Here is a 23,044-nt window from a genome sequence, read left to right on the forward strand (position 1 = left end):
ACATCCCAGTTGCCCTTTACCCTTGAGTACTTTCCTATCATTTCACAATGTCTATCATACCTCCTAGTTTAAATTAACTCTTTCAGGTTTTACACTAGTGAAACAATGCGGAGCTTGCACATGCAGGTCTGATTTATTCCACTTATGAGTATGGTCTCTAGTTGTGACCATTTACCTATAAATTCCTCGAGTTTATCTTTCTTTATAGCTGAGTAATATTCCATTATATAAAAGTACCACAATTTTCTTATCCAATCCTTGGTGCATGGACACATCTTTTCTTTTTAAAATAAAGAAATCTGGATTTTTACCTGGAAATATTATAATTGCTAAAAACTAGTAACAAGTGAAATTTTAAAAGAGAAATTAGATGAATAAAGAAAAGTGGTATGTATACTATTTTGGTATGTGTCTAGATGTCTCCCCAAATCCTCATGCAGTCATGGGGAGGACTTCTAGTGTTTAAGATTAATCCATGGTCCAATGCTGGGATTATGGGTGTGAATGCCCTGGGGTGGATAGTTTACACGCAATATAAGGGAGGGAAAGAGGTTTGCTTGCTGCTTCTTCCTTTTGTTCTTGGCTGCTTTTGCTGTTTTCTACTGCCATGAGCTGTTTTCCTCTGCCATGTGCCACCCTGTCTTGGAGCCAGCTGAGTATAGACTGAAATCTCCACAAATTGTGAGCTAAATAAACGTTTTTTTCCCCTTAATTTTGAGCATCAGCTATTTTGTTCTAGCAATGAGAGAAAAGTAACCAACACATATACACAATGGGATACTATTCATTCATAAAATATTATTAAATCCTGTCATTTGCCACAACCTGGGTGGTACGGAGATCATTACATTAAGTCAACTAAGCTACACATGTAAAGACAAGCACCACATGCTTGTACATGAAAGCTAAAAAAGTTGATTTCATAGAAGTGGAAAGTAAAATAGTGGTTAAGAATTATAACAGGGAGAGAGACAGAGGGAAATTGGATAAAATTAAATTACACAGGAGGAATAAGTTCTAGCTTGTATAACACAGCAGGGTAACTTTTAAAAAATTCTTATATATTTTATAAAGAACTGTAAAAGAGGAGTTTGGAGATTCCTAACACACATATGATAAATGTTTAAGGAAACAAATGCTAATTACCCTCATTTGACATTACACATTGCATACGTGTATGGAATATATGGACTGCCATACTGTATTTTATAAATATGAACAGTGATTTTATGTTACTAAAAAGACAAAGAGAGATCAAAGAAAACACTTTTGAGCCCAATTCACCCTATAAGCACCAGGTTGCATTATCTGCTTTAACATATTATATTTTTCTACTGTCTGAAATTATATAAATTCCTGTTTGATTTTCTTCATCAGAACTTAATCTCCATGAGAGACCTTGCCTGTCTCTTCATTTGTATTCCTAATGCTTGCAATAGTGCCTCAAATATATTAGTCACTTTAAAAAAATAATATTACAGAAGTTTTAAGGAACATACACTAAAAATAGAATTCTCCATATAATGAAACTTTCTGTAACATCACCTAGCTTCAACAATTATTAACATTGTACCATTTTTGTACAATTTGTTTCTTCCAATGGCTTTTTATTTGAGCATTTATATGAAGATGTTTTAAAAATTATAACTACTATGTTACTGTTCTAAAATTAAAAATACATCATTAATATTATGAAATGTTCATACATTAAAATCTTCCCAATTGTCATATGGTATCAATAAATATTTGTTGAATACATGATAATCAAATGAATATAAGTATCTGACAATATACTTTCCCAGGCATTGAAACATAATCTTCTCATTAGAAATTTTAGGATGCTTTGTTAGAAAAGCCTTGGTTTTCAAAATTTAAAGGGTGGGAAAGTAGTTCTAAATGATGATCATCTAAGAGTAAAATTCTTTAGTGGACATTTACTCAAGAAAAATGAAAATATATTTTTGCACATATACTTGTACTAGGATGTTCATAGTAGATTGATTTACCAGATAAGTGCTAACAACTCATATATGCATCAGCCAGTGAATGGATAAATAAACTGTGCTATAGCTATATAATATAATACCACTCTGCAATAAAAGGAATGAAATGCACAATGATATGAATGAATGTCAAAAACGTTGTGCTGAAAGAAAAGAAGCCTGACACAAAAGTATCTACTATACTTTAGTAGCGGAACTATATGGTTCTACTATACTTTAGTAGCGGAACTATATGGTTCCGCTTATACGAAATTCCGCAGAAGGCAAAACTAATCTACTGTGAAAAACTATCAGAACAGTGGTTATTTCTATGGGAGAACCAACTAGAGAAAAGCATGACAGAATTTTCTGGTGTGATGGTAATGATTTCAGAGATGTTGGATACACAGGTGTTTTTATTTTTCAAAACACATGGAATTGCGTACAGCTAAGATGTGAATATGTTTTGTATGGAAATTCTACCACTAAAATAATGGTGAAATATTGAGGTGGATGTGAATTGATATCTGCTATTTACTTTGAAATGCATAAGAAAAAATAAGATGACTGGACTGAAGATGGATTAAAGAGATGAATATATGCACAGATATATGATGAAGCACATATATAAGCATATGTAAGATAAAACAATCTAGTAGTATTAGTTGTAGAATCCAGTGCTGGGTACTTCAGATATTCATAATTCTTCCAACTTTGATCTATGTTTAAAAATTTTTATAATAAAGTGTTGAGAAAGATCTCATAGTGGTTTTCAAAATATGAGAGAAAACAGAGGATACCCTGGCATTATGTATGACTTACTCTTTCTGAGTTCCTTGCTAAACTCCCAAGGTGATTTTGGATGAACTGACCTCCGCTCCCGGTTCTTGTGTAAACTGGTAGCTTCTTGGCCATATCAATGAGCATCTGCTTCTGGATCTCGGGTCTCTCTTCATTTTCATAGCGCTCCTTGTCTGTATAGGACAAGTGGAACTGGAAGCAAAAGTGACAGGCAACACTTTATTTTCCAAGGTTCACAGAAAGGATTACAAACAATAACTACTTAAATGAAAATATTTCTTACATACACTTGAAGTCGAAGTACTAATGTATCTTATAAATTTCTCTGACTAATTATCTCAATTTTCTTCTCTAGATTCTGTCTCAGCATTCATTACTCTATAAGATATGTGGTATTATTTTATGAATAAAACAAAAATTAGAGAAAGTGTCTTATCCAAGGTTGTACTCCCTCAACAAATAAGTAGCAAAGATTAGCTCCAAATTCAATTCACCGGACTCCAAGACTCTTTTCTTTCCATTGTATTGTACCATAATGAATGCTGCAGACAGATGTATGACATACTGCTACCAGGATCTTGTTGATGGCTAACCATGCTTATTAAGTTGTGTTTTTTACAGGTGACACCGATGACACTTTTAGAGAAGCTGTATAAGATTGCTTATGATATTTCCTACTCAAATGTTGAAAATGAATAGAAATTTGGATATTCTCACAATGTATTTGAGAAAATTTTAGTCTCATGTGGAGTCTGTTATTATTTCAGTGCTACACTCTGTTAGTCTTACAAAATTTACGCCAAGAGTTTTGCAAACTAATACAACTTTCTCCACGCTGGGCCAAAGGGTAGACAGGACAAAAAACTGAAAGGTCTCTGGTCAGAATTTATGGGTTTAAGCCTCATTGATGTCACTTAAAAGATAGATAATCACTTCTGAAAGTCTGACACTCTTATCCTAAGTTTCTTCATCTGTAAAATATAGGAAATAATATGTACTTCATAAGAAGTGCTGGGTAATAACAAGTAATTAAAATTTCCACTTGGAAACCTAATTTTTGGATTACTTAAAAACATCTGATATTCGCAGTCTTTTAAATATTAATTCTACTTGGTGTGCAATAGTATAATGATATTTAACACTTTTTCATGACTTCAGTGACATTTTTATATCTTATTGTGAATTACCTCCTTAAGTCTTTTGTCCATTAAAAAAGAATTGGGTTGGCTGTCTCTTCCTTATTGATTTGGAGAAATTCTTTATATATAGTGGATCCTATTCTTTTGTTGAAGATTTTACCAGTTTCTGACTTTCCTCTTCACTTCTTTATGTTACAGTTTGATGGACCAAAGATTTTGGTGGGAGCATATAGTTAGTTACACAACCAGTTTGGAAAATTTTGGCATTATCTTCTTAAGCTAAATATGTCTGCACAATGATCCATCAGTTTCCACCTTAGTTATATAACTAAGAAAAAATATATATCATAAGTCATGTAGAAAAATGCTAATAGAAGTTTTAATCATAAGAGAAAATATTGTAGCAAAGCAAGTGTCCTTCAGAAATAAAAAGGAAAAACTAACTAAAATATGCACCAACATGGACAAATCTGAAAAATATTATGTTAAAAGAAGGTTTATACAGAATAGAGTGTATATGATTCCTTTGTTATGAGATTAAAAATAGGGAAAACCAATCTACATTGAATAGCTGCTCAGATTAGTGATTACCTCTGAGAGACAGCTAATTGGGAAAAAGTATAATGAAGATTTCTAAGGTGCTAAAAATGTTCAATATCTTAACCTGGATGGTGGATATGAATATCTATCTATCTATCTATCTATCTATCAATATATACATATATTTATCTATGAAAAAACTCATCAAATTGTACTCTTTACAACTTAATACTAGGAATAGAGTATATCTGTTGTGCCTCTATAAAGTGGAAAAATACATCAATAAAATATTTGAGATAATTTAAATATATCCCACTTTAGAACTGGAAACGTGTAAAATCAATCAATTTTAAGACTCACACCTAGTATATAGTGTGTTTCTATGGTATTTCATTTTCAGTCGGAGTAAAGAATGGCCCTTTCGGGTATGGGGAAATACACAGGAACATTTTGAATCTTTTACAACATATGGAGTATGGTACAGGTATTTAATCTTTAGTCCAGGATGCTAACTACTCTGAAGTGAACTAACATGGGTGCATACAAGTAAGAATTTTCCAACGAAAAGGCTATAAATCAATGTTATAAAATAGTAACTAAATTGATATCAAACTAATTACTTTGTTTTCTTAGAAAAATTATACTAACACCAAAGTATAAGGTTTAAAATTATTTTTAATTTTGCTAATTAAAAGTATCCTCTTGGAGCAGCACTTTAATTTTTGAGATGTCCTTGGATATGTAATTTTCTTTTTTTTAAATGAAGTTTATTGGTACATTTTAGATATATATAAAGATCATATTCATCATAGAGAATTTGCACCTCTACATGATATATATTTTGATTCCTGTTTTTGTCCCAGTCCCTTCCCCTCCTTCAACCCCTCTTCCCCTCCCTATTTACAAGGCTTTGTTTCCACTTTGTCCTTTTTTATTTTTTCCCTTTTCCCTTCCTTCCACCTCCTTAGTTCCTCTTTCCTTTTGAAAAATTTCTTCCTGTTTCACAATATCTATTGTGCATTTTGTTCCTTATTTACTCTTTCAGTTTTTCCCACTAGGGAGACAATGCGATGTTTATACATGTGTGTCCGATTTACTACACTTAAGAGTATGATCTTGAGGTTCATTCATTTACTTAGAAATGTCTCAAACAAATATAATTTTCTTATGGTACATTGTACCTATCTAAATGGCACATAGAGTTGTTCCTACTTGTATGTGATGAATTCTTTGTGGTCACTCAACAAGCTGTACACTCATGGATGTGTACAGGTATAGATGTCCTTTTTCTGGCACTAGCCAAGCTTTACTGAGGATAAGAATACAATGAGACAAAAATGCATTTTGAGTGGGACAACTGGTGATAGATTGGGATACATTTGCTATTAGAAAAATTAACATTGAGGCTATTATGTAGGGCAATAAACTCTCCTTTTCACAAATTAAAAATGATAGAGATGTAGGATTAAACATTTGACACTTGTGGTACATGAGTAACACCTGTCATGTCATCTAATTTAGGCCTATAAAATTCCTAACTACTTAGTCTTTTTATTGGCCTAAAAGCTTCATAAATAATATGAAGGGACAATTATTTGTATTGAACTAAAATTCACATAACATAAAATTTCATTTTAAAGGCTATATTTTTTTTTTTTTTTGGTTTTTCTCCGGTACCGGGAACTGAACTCACGACCTTGCGCTTGCCAGGCAGGCGCTTTTGCCGCTGAGCTAAATCCCCAGCCCCCTAAAGGCTATATCTTACAGCATACAATTCACTGGCATTTAGTACACATGCAATGTCCTGCAACCATTACTACATTCTAGTTCCAGAACATTCTCGTTACCCTAGAAAGAAGTGTCTTACTCATTAATCAGGCATTTCTCATTACCTCCAGCCCTAGACTCTGCAAATTAGTAATCTGCTTTCTCTCTCTATTGGTTTGCTATTCTAGATATTTCACATAAATGTAGTCAAAATTGTGGCCTTTAATGTCTTGTGTCTTGCAATGAGCATATTCTCAAGGCTCATCTACGCAGCAGCATATATCAGTACTCTATTCTTCTTTATGGCTAAACAATATTTCAGTGTAGGCACACATCATACTTTCTTCACCCATTTTTTTTTTCCTTGATTGGCATTTGGTTTGTTTCCATCTTTTGCCTATTGTGGCAGATTGACAACTGGTCGGCAACTTGTAACACTCAGCTGAACTGAATCAGTGTGGTGCCGGGTGTGGAAGGCCCAGGTGAGGATTGTTGCCAACAGCATAAAAAGAGAACTGGAGAGGAAGAAGCGGGAGCTGTTGGTTCTCCTGGAGGAGCTTGTCGTGCTGGCTTTCCTGATGTGAACTCCACTGTTCTTATTGCTGGAGGAGCTCTGGACCTTATTGCTGAGAATGACTGCAGTTCACTTTCGGGGAGCTCTGTTCCTTACTTTTAGCATCACTTCCTGGCTCTGGAGGGGATGATGGTGCACTGTTCAATCTTCTGGAGACGCTTTTTGTGCTGGCTTTCCTGAGGTGAACTCAGCTGTTCTCATTGTCGGAGGAGCTTGTGACCATATTGTCTCTGAGGATGGCTGTGGTACGTCTGGAGGGAGCTCGGGTCCTTACTTTGAGCATTGCTTCTTGGCTCTAGTGCAGATCCCTCAGCCTGCTGGCACAGATCCTTCATCCTGCCGACACAGACCTTCTAGCTTCCACCACTGACCTTTGGGCTTTCCCAGCACAGATACGTGAAACAGACTTGCATGAGACACTATCATGGGTTCTAGGCCCCCAGTTGGATTCATGGCGGGCATTGTCATGGGCCATATGTCGTTACTGGGCTAGTGCAGGATATTGCCAGGGGATCTAGGCCCTCAGCTAAATTCTTTGGGTCTTTAGTGTGTGGACAGATGTCCTGTACTCTTATGTATTTGATTCTTTGGGTGACTATTAAAAATAATTCTATAAATTATGTGTCCTGTATTAAACTGTTTCCCTTGACAACCCTGACTACAACACCTATGACCAATAGTAAAGCTATGAAGAGTCCTGTGTAAGTATTTATTTGAACGCTTGTTTTCAATTCTTTTGAGAGTATACCTAGGAGATAAATTTCTAGGTCACCTAGAATCTCTCTACATTTAACTTTATTATGAACTGCAAAACTGTTTTCTATAGGAATATTTTAAATTCCTAGTATGAGTTTAGGAGGATTCTGATTATTTTCAGCTTCCTGTCAGCACTTATTTTTATTCATCATTTAATTTTAGCTTCCCTAGTGATTGTGAAGTAGTATCTCATCCTGGTCTTGATTTTGTATCTCTAAATGACTAATGATATTGAGTAGCTTTTCCTGTGTTTATCTGACATGTGTATGTATTTTTTGGGAAATCTCTTTTAAAGTCCTCCCCTTGTTTTTAAATTGAATTTTTTTGTTGTTAGGTTGTAAGGTTTTAAAAAATAGGCTCTTAATACTTAAACATCAGATGTATGAATTACAAATATTTTCTTCCACTGTTTAGTGTTTTCACTTTCTTGACAGTATTATATGATGTACAAAACTGTTAAGTTTTGGCAATGTCAAATTTATATATTTTTTCTTTTATTGCTTATGTTTCTGTTGTCATATCTAAGAATATACTGCCAAGTCCAAAGTTATGAGGATTTTTCCATAAGTTTTTTTCTAAGAGTTTGTTAGGTTTCTGTCTGTATTTATGTCTTCAATTCATTTTTTATTGTGATGAAATATATATAACTTAAAATGTAATCATGTCAACCATTTTTAGGTATATAATTCAGTGGCATTAGTATATTTATATTGCTTTGCAACTATCACCATCAATCATCTCTAGAGCTTTTCTGTTTTTCCCAAACTGAAATTCTACACTGTTAAGCAGATCCCTATTCCACTTCCTTCTAGCTAGATGCAATGACCATTCTACTTTCCATCTGTGTGAATTTAATTTCCCTGGGTACCTCATACAAACAGAATCATACAGGATTTGCTCTTTTGTAGCAGGCTCATTTCATTTTGCATAATACCTTCAGAATTCCCATGCTGTATCATATGTTAGAAATTCCGTCCTTTTTAAAAAGGTGAATAATATTTCATACATATGTACCAAGTTTTGTTTATCCATTCATTTGCTTTGTTTCCACCTTTGGGCTATTGTGCATTATACTGCTATAAACATGAATGTTCAAATATGTATTGGAGACCCTACTTTCAATTATTTTTGGTATATACTCAGAAATGTTATTGCTAGATCACAGGGTAGTTCTATTTTAATTCTTTAAGGAACCAATATACAATATTCCATAGTGGCTGCAACATTTTACATTACCAGCAACGTTGTGTAAGATGCAGGCTGACCTTGATGTTGGTATCTAGCCCAGGTTTGGCTCAAACTTGCCATCCTCCTGCCTCAGCCTCCTGATTAGTTGGCATTAAAAATATCCACCAGCACACACGGCTCATTCAATAAGTCTTTGTGTGCTTCATGATCATGTCTATGTCTATTGTGGAGAAAATTCTATTTAAGTTCCTTGCCCATTAAAAAAAACTGAGGGGGCTAGGGATTTAGCTCAGTGGCAAAGTGCCTGCCTGGCAAGTGCAAGGTCATGAGTTTGATTCCTGGTACTGGGAGAAAAACAAACAAACAAAAAAAAAAAAAAAAAAAAATTGAGTTGTTTTGTTGTTATTTAATTGTAAAGTACTTTTATAATCTGGATATTAACTTTTTTTTTGAGACAGGGTCTTGCTATGCAGTTCAAGCTGGGCTTGAGCTCACTTTGTAGCCCAGCCTGGTCTCGAACATGCAAAGATCCTCCTGCCTCAGCCTCCAGAGTGCTGGGATTACAGGCATGCAGCACCACACCTGGCATTTGCCCTGTTATTTCTTTGGCTGTGCAGAAGCTTTTTAATTCAATACGATCCCATTTGGTGATTCTCAATACTAGTTCCCTGGACAGTGTTCAGAAAGTCCTTCCCTATGACTTCAAGTGTTTTACCTATTTTATCTTTCAGTAGATTGAGTGTTTCTGTTTTAACATTTGTTCCTTGATCCATTTAGATTTCAGTTAAGGACGTGATAAAACGTCCCATATGGACTAGACTCAGGCTTCTGTGTGTAGACAGCCAGTTTTCCCAACACCATTAATTAAAGAGATTGTCTTTCCACTTGTACATTTCTGGCCCCTGTGTCAAGATGAAATAGTTGAATGTGTTTGGGGATGATTCTATGTTCCCTGTTCTGTTCCACTGATTGTCATGTCTAATTTTGTGCCAGTTTTGTATTACTGTAGCTTTGTAATAGAAATTGAAATTGGCATTATGGTGCCTACCACTTTGTCTTGTTACCCAGGATTGCTTTTGCTATTCTGGCTTTTTCTGGTTCCATATGAATTTTAGGATTATTTTTCTCAATTCTGTGAAGAATGCTGTTGCCATTTTGATTGAAATTGCATAAATCTATATATCAATTTTGGAATTATTGTCATTTTGACTATATCAGTTCTGCCTATCAGTGAACAGGGTTTATCTTATTTTCTGATATCCTCTTAATTTCCTTATTTGGAGTACTGTAGTTTTTGTTGTAGAGGTCTTTCACTTCCTTAATTAGTTTTTCTTGGTGCTACCGTGCATGGTATATTTTTCCCACAGTTTCATTCTCTCAGTGGTTTCATTATTAGTGTACCAGAATGCTATTGATTTTTGTGTGTTGAATTTGGTTTTGAATTCTCAGCATCTTTTAGTGCATTTTTTAGTCTTCTATGTAAAAGATCATGTCACCTGTAAATATTATTTGACTATTTCTTTTCCTATACAAATCCTTTATATTTCTTTTTCTTGCCTAATTGTTCTTGCTAATGTTTAAAGTAGTATGTTCAGCAGGAGTGATAGTAAACATTCTTGTCATGTTCCTAATTTTACAGGGAAAGCTTTCAGTTGCTCTCAATTTAATATGACGCTGGCAATATGTTTGTCATATACGGCTGCAAGATTCAGGTAAGATCCTTTTTTACCTATTTTATTTGGTGTTTTTTAAAAATTATGAACATAGGTTGTATTTTATCATAGGCTTCTTCTGCATCTATTGAGATGATCATATGATTTTTGCCCTTGCTTCTATTTGTATCATGTATTACATCTATTGATTTGCATATATTGAACCATACTTGCATCCCTGGGATGAGGACTACCTGGATAATCTTTGGGGGATTTGGGGAGTTTTTGGAAGTGGTTTGTTGGCTTATCTTTTCATGTTTCTAGTTTTTTGTTAGTTTGTTTGATTGTGTTGAGGATTGCAAATTGATGTAATGAAAAGCTTTTTTTGTAGTATGGAGACCTTTTTAGTTAATGTCTACTTTTCATTGCTGTCCTCTTGGGTTTGCTAACTAGTGGCCTTTACCTCTGATCCAGGACCTAATCACTTTTGTTTCCTTTGAGTGGGAGGTTGCAGCATACCCAATTTCCCAGGAATGGAACACAGTATTGTTAATGACCCTCAGCAATCCAGATATTGGCATTCCAAGAGAACTAGTTAATACAACAGCTATGTTGTCGTGGCTACAGTAATAAAATCAGCATGAATTATAGCATTAAATACAAACTGAATATCAACAAAACCCAAAGACCAAAAAATTCTACCCTTACTCACAGAAAAGAGACCTATAATTGTAGTATGAACACCGTCAAACCAAATATTTATCTATTATAGGCTATAGTAAATATCTACTGTAAATATACAACTTTACCTCTCCTGACAATAAATCAGTATTCAATAGCCATCACATAAATTTAACTAGCTATTTAGAGATTCATAAAGTTCAGTAGTTATACTAGTAAAAGTAGAGGGGGCAAGGAAGCAGAGAATGAAAAACAATTAAAAATTAATCAATGGGATATGAGTAGGAGACAAAAATGAGATGAGGGTCCTATTGTGGAGGAAAAGGAAACTATTAGTGTTAAAGCACAGTCAAAGGAAAGAATGAACAAGAAAAAAGGATAAACAGAGAGCAAGATAAAAGAAATAAAAGAAAGATCAGGAAAAGAAAAAATTTGAAAGGGTAAAAGAAAAGGATAGAAAAGACATAGAGAAAAAATAAAAAGAACAATACCACAAATCCTCAAATACCTCGATAAAGGAAAGATAAACATAATAAAAAGGAGGAAAGACAGTCAAAGAAAAATTCCAGTGTTTTTAAATGAGTCTTTTGTTTCTAAGATCTGCAGTCTTGGAATCCAACCAGTCACAGTTTTCTTCACCTGCATGAAGTACCCTCCCTGCACCATAGGCCCCTCCGTTTATTATCCCCATATTGTGGTTACTGTCCCAGCCAAAGTTCAGCCTTGCTTTCATTGGTAAATGGGAAATACATGCAGCCCTCTGGTCTTTGCTGGATGTAGGCCATGTAGAGATGGGTTTCAAGTGGACTGGTGGACATAATATCAACAGTCACGTTCTGGTTGCTCCCTTCTGTCCCTGGGCATTGTCCTCATGATGATCAGGTCAGTTGTTTAGTCCTCAACTCTGCTGCCCTGTGACAAGTGGAATGCAAATGTAGAGCCAGCTTGAAGTTGGTTGGATGGTAGCTTCCTTGCATGAGTTGTACGTGTGTGTGTGCTGTGCAGTCTGGAGTGGGCCTGTTTGATCATGTTGGGAGAGGCTATGTTTCAGTTATTGTAAAAATCATTTTGGTTCTGTGAATGAGATGATTCATGACATTGTTTCACTTAGTGTTTGGAAGTTGGTAAGGTCTCATCCATTGTTTTATGTACTTTTGGACCTAACTTGGTTTAGACTAGTCACACATGATAAATGCTTCATAAGATGACAAATTCCTTCATGAGTGTATCAGTCAGGGTTTACTAGAGAAACAGATATAACACAAGATATATAAATGTATAAGAAATTCTAAGTTTGGCTTATAATGGTCAGCCACAGAGTTGGATGAGGAAGCGTGCAGAGAGTGTCTGCATGCTGGGGATTGAAGAGTCCAGCCCCAGGCCTGGAGCTCACTGCAGTGTCCATGTAGGTCTGTATTAGGTGGCTGATGGGTCTGTGACGAACGCTGAAGAATTTATGACGAAGGCCGGACAGCCTACACCAGAAGGCTGAAGAGTCCCAGGCAGAAGCCAAACAGTCTGCACCAGAAGCCAGGAGATGACCAAGCTGAAGGCAAACACTGGAGCTCTGAATTTTTTTTTATGTAGGCTATCTGCTCTGGGGGTGGGGTGAGATTGGTCCTCTACATCCACACCCTCTGTATGCCTTTTTTTTGTACAGGCTCAGGATGAATACAGAGTAAGCACCTTGGCTCTCTGCTGAGTCACACAGTTAACCTTTGAAACTTTTTAAATTGACACAATGAACAACATCCCAGAAGGGTAAGGGCATGTCTTTTTTACCCAAGATGCAGAACTGCTGAGTCACTTAGCCAAGCCTCTAAACTCCTCAAACTGACACAATGTATTGACCATAACAATGAGTCTTTCCCAATATTACAAGAAACTCATGGTTTCAAAAGAATATAACTTGGAAATTATTGATTTAACTATTATATTTTTTTTCCCTTAGAATTGCCTGCCAGAGACTTGCTGGCTACTAAATATGGTTTCATAGTATTAAACTAGATGGAGTCTCAGAATCCAATTGTATTTTTTTCTGATTAAATCACCAATACAAGCAATAGTTTCCTTATCTTTTTTGTTGGCTTGTTTGTTTTCTGAGACAGCATCTCATTATGTAGTCTAGGTTGGTGTTAAACTCACTAAGTAGCCCAGGTTGGCCTGGACCTCATGGTAATCCTCCTGCCTCAGCCTTCCAAGTGCTGTGATTCTAGGCATGTGCCACTACACCTAGCTCCTTGTCTTAGAGATATACAGTGCTAGTGATTCATAAATTCCCTCAATATCCTATTCAACCCTTAAGTCACCTTTCTCATTAAGAGTCCTTCTTTAAAATTATCCTGAATTGAACAGGGTGGCATGCACCTGTATTCCTACCTTCTCTGGCATGAGGGAGAAGGATCACTTTGGTCTAGGAGTTGGAAGTCAGCTGGGGAACATCTCAAAGAAAAAAGAAAGAAAGAAAGAAAGAAAAGAAAGAAAGAAAAAAAGAAAGAAAGAAAGAAAGAAAAAGAAAATCCTGATTTTCTTTTGTAATGTAAGTTTATTTGTTATTACTTTTATCTACTTCTTCCTTTATTAGCATCTCTACTTTGTTCTTATCCTTTATGAAATAACCAATATTCTTACCTTCTGGTTTGGCTGCTGTGGGAGTGTAAAGATAGACTTCCAGTAGGTCCAGGCAAAAAACACGAAGATGGCATGGTAGAGTATGAGGTAGATAACTGAAATTTTAAAAAAAAGTGTTTATATTAATTTTTATCCATTTTAAGAGTTCAAAAAGACAAAGCTCAATGACAGATTTCTATCTTGTTTCCTTATTACCACATAATTCTCTAGTGTATTATGATATATTAATTGTTACCATTTTCCCATGCACTGAAATAAGTCAAAATGCCAAAAGTTGAGCCAGGGACTTCCTAGAAGCTGTTTGCTTTACACACTGCCCTGCAATTTTGTGAATACAGGGGAAAATGTCCTTAGGGACAATATATGACAAACTACTTGAACTGAATGTCATTATCACTGCTACTGTGTGTTGTAGCTATATAACTATGGTTATATAAATCGTGATAGTTATATTATTTGCACAACACTTTAGAGTTTACAACATGCTCTCACATACTGTATATTATATTTTTTAACAACTTTGTGAGATATCTAATAGTATAGGATAGTTGATTAATTATTGGGGTAGATGATTAACCAAAGTAATACAGTTAATCAATAATGGAGCCATTATTCTGGTCTTCTGACTCTAAATCCCAAAGTATTGTCAGTAGTCCCAAAGAGTATGCACTTTTGAAGATAAGGTGTATCTTCATAACAGTTGTATAAATGGTCACTGACTACCTTTCTTTTCATACTCTTTGCCTCTTAATTAACTCTTTCATATGCAAAATTTTGTTATTCTCCATAGAAGTGACTATAAAAGTGAAGGTCAGATTACTGTTTCATTGTGAGTCTTTGAATGGTATGGTCTTTTTACTTTAACCTATCAGAAGGACTTAAGGAAATAATGTGATTCAATATTAAGTTAACAGGGCCGAGTCTCTCCTACATTTATGGCTGAATTATAAAAAAATGCCTTCCTCTTTTTGCCCAGTGCTCCTAGTCCCACAGTACTAAATCTTTTATGTGTGCTTGATTTTTTCAATTATTAAATCTCTTTTTACAATAAAGCAATACAAAGTAAAAGGTAAATGTCCATCCCACACATTCTTCCTACCTCCTCATCCTAATGTATAACATCTTTTCAAAAGAACCAGAATGAAAAATAGTTAAAATATTACAAAAACCCATGTGTAAGGTATGTATATACTTATAAAAACATATAAAATGTGGAGACCTAAAATAATGTACAACTCTTTTGAAAAGCAATACATTCACAAAATTCAAAATTTAAAGATATAGAAAAGTGGGGCTGGGGATTTAGCTCAGCGGCAAAAGCGCCTGCCTGGCAAGCGCAAGGTCGTGAGTTCGGTTCCCGGTACCGGAGAAAAACCGAAAAACCACAAAAAAAAAAAAAAGATATAGAAAAGTATACAGTCAAGTCTCTTGTTTATCCTTGTCCCTTACCCACCAAAGGTCTCTTCTCTGGAAGAATTCCGTATCACAAGGCCTTGACTTGCTTGTGTGTCCTTTCAAATGTCATGTTCATAAAACCACCTAAGTAGTGCATTTTTCATAAAAATAGTAGTATTCTGTACACACAGTTTTGCAACATACTTCTTTTACTTTAAGTTAGAAACTATTTTACCAAACATACCTTGGGTAGAGTGAACTTTTTCAGTTTCATTTTTTTCTTTTTAAAAATTTCACTGAGTATTTTTAGTGAATTAGTCTTTGTACAAAACAAACATTGCACTAATGTAAAACATCAACCTTAGTTCCAAATATTTCTGATATGATTTTCTTTAAATTGACATGCACTGTTGGTGTATCCTTATTTTCAACAGTCACTTGGTTGCCTTTGATCAATTTCAGTAAACCTTTCCAGAAGAAAAAGTAGCAACATGCTTGCTCCTGATTGTGATAAAGACACTTTACAAAGCTAAGCATGTAACAAAATTAGTTGCCTCTTGTTCTCTTTTTCATTTGGCTAACTTCTTTGTTAAGTGTTAATTCTGGTAGTTGCCTCCCTTGAGGAGTACTTCCTAAAGTACTCATTTAAGGTTAGGTTTCCCTGTAGTGAGCATACAAAACTTGAGTAAATTTTTACTAATTGTCTAGCTACTGAAGAGCAGAAAGTAACTTCTTTCTTTGTACCCCAGTACCTAGCACATGGTTAACACTGGCTTAGTCCTAGAATGTTCGCATAGCCTGTGCAAGGCGCTGGGTTCCATTTCCAGCACAGAACAGAGAAAAAAAAAGAAAAGAAAAGGTCTTAGGATAGCAGTTAGCACAGGCCGGGGCATGCCTTCCTATAGGTCACAGGCTGAGGAACACCTCTCAATCAATCATTAAGCGTCCAAGTCCTGACTCAGCATCTACCTCTCTAAATCCCAGAGGAGAGCACTCCAAGGTGAACGAGGTTAGACAATTTGGACCACCCAAATGCTTGAGAAATAAACTCTTACACTTGGCAATATTTTAAGGGTATTGACAGTATTTTTATTTTAATAATTTAGATGAGAATTATGGGCCTTTAACTTGGTCCAGGTGGTAAGGCATATTACTGACTGGTTTAATTATGGTACTGGAAAAATTGGGCCTTGCTTCTGTATTCCAATAATTCACATAAATTATGTATACTTATATATCAGTAAAAAATTAAGGACCTTGAGGGTAAAAAAAAACGAAGTCAAATATATTCAGTAGGTTAGTGAAACAGGCACTATACATTTTGTAAAAGTCTTAGAGTAGAGGGAAATCCCAGAGACAAATTACTGCAATGCCCTCATTTATGAAGAGCTGACTGAGGCCCAGATAGGGCAAGTGAGTTGATCAGGGTTACACAAAGACAACATGGAAACAATGGAACTCGAGTCCAGAATTCTTCCCTCCCATTTGAGAGCTCTTTTCTTTCTTTTTTTCCCCCCACTCATCCCAGTTTAATGATCTTCATTGGTTTAGTACCAGATGGGAAGTTGCTGTTCAAACAAAACATGGGGTAATTTTGGGTCCTGACCTGTGAAGACATATTGAATAAAACATCTATAAAACCTTTATGAAACATAGAACACTATGCCCAAATAATCTCAATGGTTTATGAAAGCCTCGAGGGGCTTCATGGACAACATGTAGAAATAGTTACATTGATTTTTCCCATTGTCTGCAAAAAAGACAAGGTTCCCATTGTCTGCAAAAAGATGTGCTATGGCTGCGTCAAAAACAAGGCAGTCACTGTTCACGATGGCTGTGGCCACACCGTCGTGAATGGACCACGGTGTGGCCTCCCAGGTCAATCTCTGCCAGTTCCTACTCCTGCCCCTGTCCCAGTGCCTCCTGCAAGGGGCAAGGGTCCTTGGAAGCCATGACGTCCCACCTAATGCACACCCACAGGAGCATTACCACTCTTCAGGGAGAAAACACTGTTTTCCTAGCTACAGACATTAACCTGCCGGGGGCTGTGGACTGGGTGATGATGCAGTCGTGTTTCAGCCAGCACTTCATGCTGGTACTGGAGAAGCAAGGGAAATATGAGGGCCACCAGCAGTTCTTCGCCATTGTCTTGCTCATTGGCACCCATAAGTAAGCTGAGAAGTTTGCCTACACACTGGAATTGAATGGGAACTGGCAGAGCTCTTTTCCTTACAGCAGTGATTCTCAAATTTCAGTTTGCGTCCAGATCACCCAGAGAGGTCATTAGAATGCACACTGTCAAGCCAATGGTTCTAAGTCAGTAATATGAAATGAAATCAAGAATCTAACAACTCTCTGTGGTCATTCATAGGTGTAAGAACTATGAGAAAGGAAATAGGCCCAGAGACCTTTTGGTTATCCAGACTACCATCCCAAGAAGGAAGCTCTCATTCAACATCTTGACAGGCAATTACTGCATCTCTGCCAAAACACTGAAATGAGTATTACTGAACTATGGGCTGACCTCATTGTTGTGCAGGTACATAGACATTAGCAATCTGAAGGGTGAGTAGGGAATGGAGTCCAAAATAGCATAAATTGCCAGTTAAGTGAAGAAACAAATACACCAATGTGTAGTACATTTTTAATCTTTCTTAGGTCTCAGAAGTAAAGCCATCCTTCAGAGCACGTTGACATTTTAAAGCTACACATTGTGCACGTTCCTTCTGATACTTGGTCATCTGGCAGTGTAACTCCAACACAAGGCACACTGTGCTCTTGAAGGCCATAGCCTATGGATCAATTCTTTAAAGGCCCTTACCCACCTATACACTGTGAGATGGTGATTTGAGGTAAATGTTCCCCTCCACTTCCTTAGAGCTAGCTTTGAATAAATCCTTTTACCTTGTCACCATAAGAAATTATTTACTTTGGTCAGCAGCAAGCAAATGAACCTGAGTAGATGAACCTGATAGGGCAAGAGAGACTCCACGTAACTCCATTTTAGAAGTTACTTAAATTTTAGATGAACTCAATTCTGCACTCTCTCCCTTATAGCTAACAAAAGGAGAACAGAGGTACACAATGAGAAAAAAAAATAGTTAAATTGTAGGTAAGCTAAAATTTAACTGTACTAACAAAACCCTGGGAAATGTAAACCTTGTGACCATGATGTGGCATTTTTGTAAAATTCCTAAATGAGGTAATGTGATTACCATTGTTACTTGTAAAAGTATAAAAACCCAACACAGAGTTCTCTGGTTGTTGACATCTTGTTTTTCTGACTCTTGGTCAATGGTGTCAGTCATGCGCTTCAATAAAGCTTTGTTTGTTCCCACATTTTTGGCTTCTCCTGAATACCTATTTCATTGAATCTTGCCATAACAAATCTGAGTGGACAATAAGATGACTGAGGTTTGAAGTCTGGATCTGCCAATTTAATGACTCTGTTCTTCAGAAGGTGGTTTAACCTTGACAATATTCACGTGTGTATATATGTGTAAAATAATATATATGTACATGTGTGTATGTGTACATATATATTACATCTATATACATAATATAGACTTGAAAATATGCATAGGTAACATATATAGAATGAAGATAACTGCCTAGTAAGGTCGTTGTGAGAATTGACTTAAATGTATGGAAGTCTCTGATATGTTTTAATAATTTAATAAAGATTATTTTCCCTCTCCCTTCCTTCCTCTTAAATACTAGTGATTTGTTTTCTGAGATATGAGTGATGAAAACTACACAGAATTCAGGGGCAGACACATCATGACTTTGTTTCAAAAAAGAATGGTTTGTTTTAGTACTGCTCTTGATGTCTACTCCCACATTTTGTTGATTCATTCACCTTGTGGATAAATAAATGAACAAGGCAACATCTTCTGGAGAATAATATTTGGACAATTTGGATATCATTATTCTGTATGTATAATTTTGATTAAACACAGTCCATTGTCTCTATGTTATCAGAAATATTCACAATGGACTCTAAATTGGAACAGACAATCTCTACTGTATACATGATTGGTAGAGATTTGTGAATCAATACACACTGGCTGGGGAGGTGGCAGGGGTTCTACCAATCACAGGTTGATTTCCTCAAAGGTGTTACCTTTTGGTGATGCAAGCAATAAATCCTCTCTCTTATTAATATGATATTGACTTGATTTATTTTAATTGCATAACATTTCAGAGTCATAATGGACTTTAGATGCTACTTGGTATAGGGTCTAGAATACATTACTCTGCTTAACATTATTATTAAAAATCTATAACCTTGGGGCTGGGGATTTAGCTCAGTGACACAGAGCCTGCCTGGCAAGCGCAATGGCGTGAGTTCGATTCCTGGTACCGGAAAAAAAACAAAAACAAAAATTAAATTTAGAAAAATAAAATAAAAATCTATAATCTTGCTTATGTCAACACCTGAAGTAACTGGATACATATCATCTCCTGGGACAGCCTGGGGCAGTCTTACTGTGTAGGAATGTGCCTACTGCAGCTCTCTCTGATTGATCCTAACTTTGGGCTACGGGGAGAAATCAGATTTGCTTAAAAGCAAAGAAACCTATATCCAGACACATAAAGATCTCTTACAACTCAATAATAAGACAAAAATTTCAATAAAACAGGCAAAACAGCCAGACATTTCAAAAAAGAAGACATGCAGATGCCAAACAAGTACATGAAAAGATGCTTAATATCATTTGTCATTACAGAAGTACAAATTAAAGTTTCAAGAAGATACCACTTCACAGGTAATAGAATGACAAAATAAAAGCAAGAAATGGAAAACATCAAGTAATAATAGATTTACAGCAAATGGAATTTTCATACCTCACATGATAGAACCATGTTGTAAAACACTTTGACAGTTAAACACATACCTGTACTTGCTATATGACCAAAAAATTCTGTTTCTAGTTATTTACCAAAGAGAATTAAAAATATTGTGTTCTACAAAGGCCTGTATATACATATATGTATTTATCAGCTTCATGCCAAACAGCCCCAAATAGTTGTTTCTAACAAGCCAAGTGTCCCTAAACTGGTTAATGAAGAAGAAAATTGAGGCACATCTGTAATATGGACGACTACTCAGCAATAAAAAGTGACAAACTATTCATCCCTGCAGCAATACAGAAGAGTCTTAAGAATTTACACTGCTAAGTGAAAGAAGCCAAATACAAAAGGGATGCATGCTGCATGATTCTGTTTATGTGACATTACGAAAAAGGTAAAACTGCAAGGGACACAAAGCAGATCATTAGTAACCAAGTATAGAGAAGAGAAGACTGCTTGCAAATGTGGCAGAGGAAATAACTTGGGGAAAAGCAAATATTTTATACCTTGACTGTGGTGGTACTTATAGCATTGTGTGTATATATATATATGTCAAAACTCAACAACCTGCACACTTAAGAAGAGTGACTGTTATTGAATGTAAACTATATCTCAATAAAACTGGCAGAACCAAACTCAAAGAGATCCAAAAATAGGCTTTTCCTTTTGACGTCTTTTCATCTTAGATTTTACAACATTTAGCAAAACAAATCATTATTCTGACTTCTTAGCTTAACATTTTTATTTTACTCAGTATCCATATTCAAATGTGTTGGGAGGTACCAACTGTAGAATTGAAAGGGATGTTGGTAGGTTTACATCTAGGTTGAGAAGCAAAATCACGGCTTTGAAACTAAGCATTGGCTGTACTGTGACTGATCTTTCCTCATATGTATAGCATTCATTATTTAGATTTAATACATGCCTCCACCACCCAGCAGCAACCTGATACAAGTGAAAATTGCAAGTTGGGAAGAGCACGGGAGCATAGATATACCAGCACACTCTGCTGGGGACAGAGAAGGTGAGCATGGGGAAAGTCAGAGCTTTGAAATAATACATTTAGATGTAGCTGCATCAAGTCTTATCAAAAAGAAAGTGGGAAATGTTACTTCTAAACATATTTTCCAAGTGATCTCTACAATAGATACCACTAAAGTTTACTTCATTCTAAAACCCTGGCAGCACTACAAATGACTTCTACTTTCTACTTTACCCATTTCTATATTGTTTGTATTTTACAATGGTCTATTCCTTTTACTGTCAAGAACAACAAAGTTTTACTTTGTCATTCAGAATTACAGAATTGTCAAATAAATTATAGTATATCTTTACTATGAAATACTCTGGGATAATTTTAAAAATGCAATACATTTGTTTATACTCATATAGAAAGATATCTATGATATATTATTAAGTAAAAAAATGAAGTTGTAGAGTAATAGGCATAGTATCATGCAACTAAAAAATATGCACCCATGTTTATAGCAGCATAATTTGTTAAAGCTAAATCTTGGAAACAACCAAGCCCATCCACTGAGGAATGGATAAAAAGATGTGGTATTTTTATGCAATGGAGTATTACTCAGCTATTAAAAAAGATAAACTCGAGGCTTTTGTAGGTAAATGGATGCAACTAGAGTCCATACTCATGAGTGAAATATATCAGACCCAGATGTGTAAACATCATATTATCTCCTTGGTGTAGGAACCTGAAACACTAGGTAAAACTCAAATCATACAATAGACGATAGGAAAGGGAAAGAAAGTGCTCAAAGGCAGGAGCAACTGATGTCTGATGGTGTATTGAACAGTTAATGCTTACAATTTTTCATGTACTGATCAATTTTGCATGCTTGTGTGTGGTAGTCTGAGCAACTGATTTGAAGGTAACAATATGCAATGGAAATACAATTGTGAACTCCTACCATCTTGTCTAGTGAAACTCTATTATCTCTAATGTTTCAATGAAGAATTATTTTCTTATTCTCTTTAATGGTTTGAGCAATCTTTCATTCTTACATCTGATAATCTGAGCAATGTAGCTGAGGATAGCGATATGCAATGTAACAACCACTGCTGATTTGTATTAATTTGTCTTGAGACCCTGTATCACTTTGAATGTTCTTTCTTTGTTTATGTTCATGATACTGGGATGCTGCTACTATTCTATTTTCTACTGTTCTATTTTTTTCTATTTTCTACTGTTCTACTATTTTGCTACTGTTCTATTTTTTTTGTTTCTCATTTACTACTCTTTTTAAAATAAAATTTTAAGAAAAAGACCATACAAATATACACATCTGTACTCACGTTTAGATGTAAATGCAGGAAAATATGTATAGAAAAATACAAATGAACTAATAATTGTAGTTGTTGTCAACAGGGATAAGAGAGGGAGCAATACAAAAGAGAACCTAAATTTTTATCTTATATATTTCTGTATTGCTTAAATTTTCAGTAAATAATTATTTTTGTAACAAAATCAATACATATATTGCAGTTTTTATAGCTGTTAGCCTGTAAAAGAGTCATTTATCCCCAAACTCTCACTATAAACTTACAATATAAAGTATAAAATAGTATATTATTATTTTTAAAAATTAAATTTATTTTAAGCTATGTATTAAAAAACACAAATATCATACATACTACTGGGGCACTATGATGTTTCAATACAAGCATATATCATATAATCAACTTAAATTTATCTAACTTTTATCCTTTTATGATTATGAAAGCATTAAAAAACCTTTTTTCTATACTTTTGATATACAGTGCATAATTACTCTATATAGTCACCTTATTTTACAATAGCAAGCAAAAACTTACTCTTATCTAATTTCATTGTACTACACATTCACCAACCTTTCTCCATCCCTTGCTACCATCTACTGTCCACAGCCCCTGCCAACCACTATTCTATTCTCAGTTTCAACAAGATCAACTATTTTATATTCTACACATAAGTGAGAACTGGGAAATGTCTTTCTGTGCCTGGCTTATTATGCTTAACACAATAACCCGCAGTTCCATCCATCTTGTTCCAGGAGTGGGATTGCTGGATCATATGTAAGGTCTAGT

At 35.3% G+C, this 23,044-nt stretch overlaps 1 protein-coding gene across 2 annotated transcripts in view; it reads right to left on the reverse strand.

The window, feature by feature from the left end:
* Positions 1 to 23,044, reverse strand: part of Zdhhc15 (zinc finger, DHHC-type containing 15) — a 119,926-nt gene that overhangs the window by 53,517 nt on the left and 43,365 nt on the right. For both annotated transcript variants that reach the window (XM_013509120.1, XM_005413092.2), the window contains exons 3-4: positions 13,712 to 13,806; positions 2,855 to 2,975 (exon numbers count right to left, since the gene is read on the reverse strand). In XM_013509120.1, the coding sequence (XP_013364574.1) occupies positions 2,855 to 2,975; positions 13,712 to 13,806 (216 nt within the window). The remainder of the gene's footprint in view (positions 1 to 2,854; positions 2,976 to 13,711; positions 13,807 to 23,044) is intronic.

The sequence above is a fragment of the Chinchilla lanigera genome, unplaced genomic scaffold, assembly GCF_000276665.1.
Source record: "Chinchilla lanigera isolate Chin_1 unplaced genomic scaffold, ChiLan1.0 scaffold00161, whole genome shotgun sequence".
NCBI classification, from domain to species: Eukaryota; Metazoa; Chordata; class Mammalia; order Rodentia; family Chinchillidae; genus Chinchilla; species Chinchilla lanigera.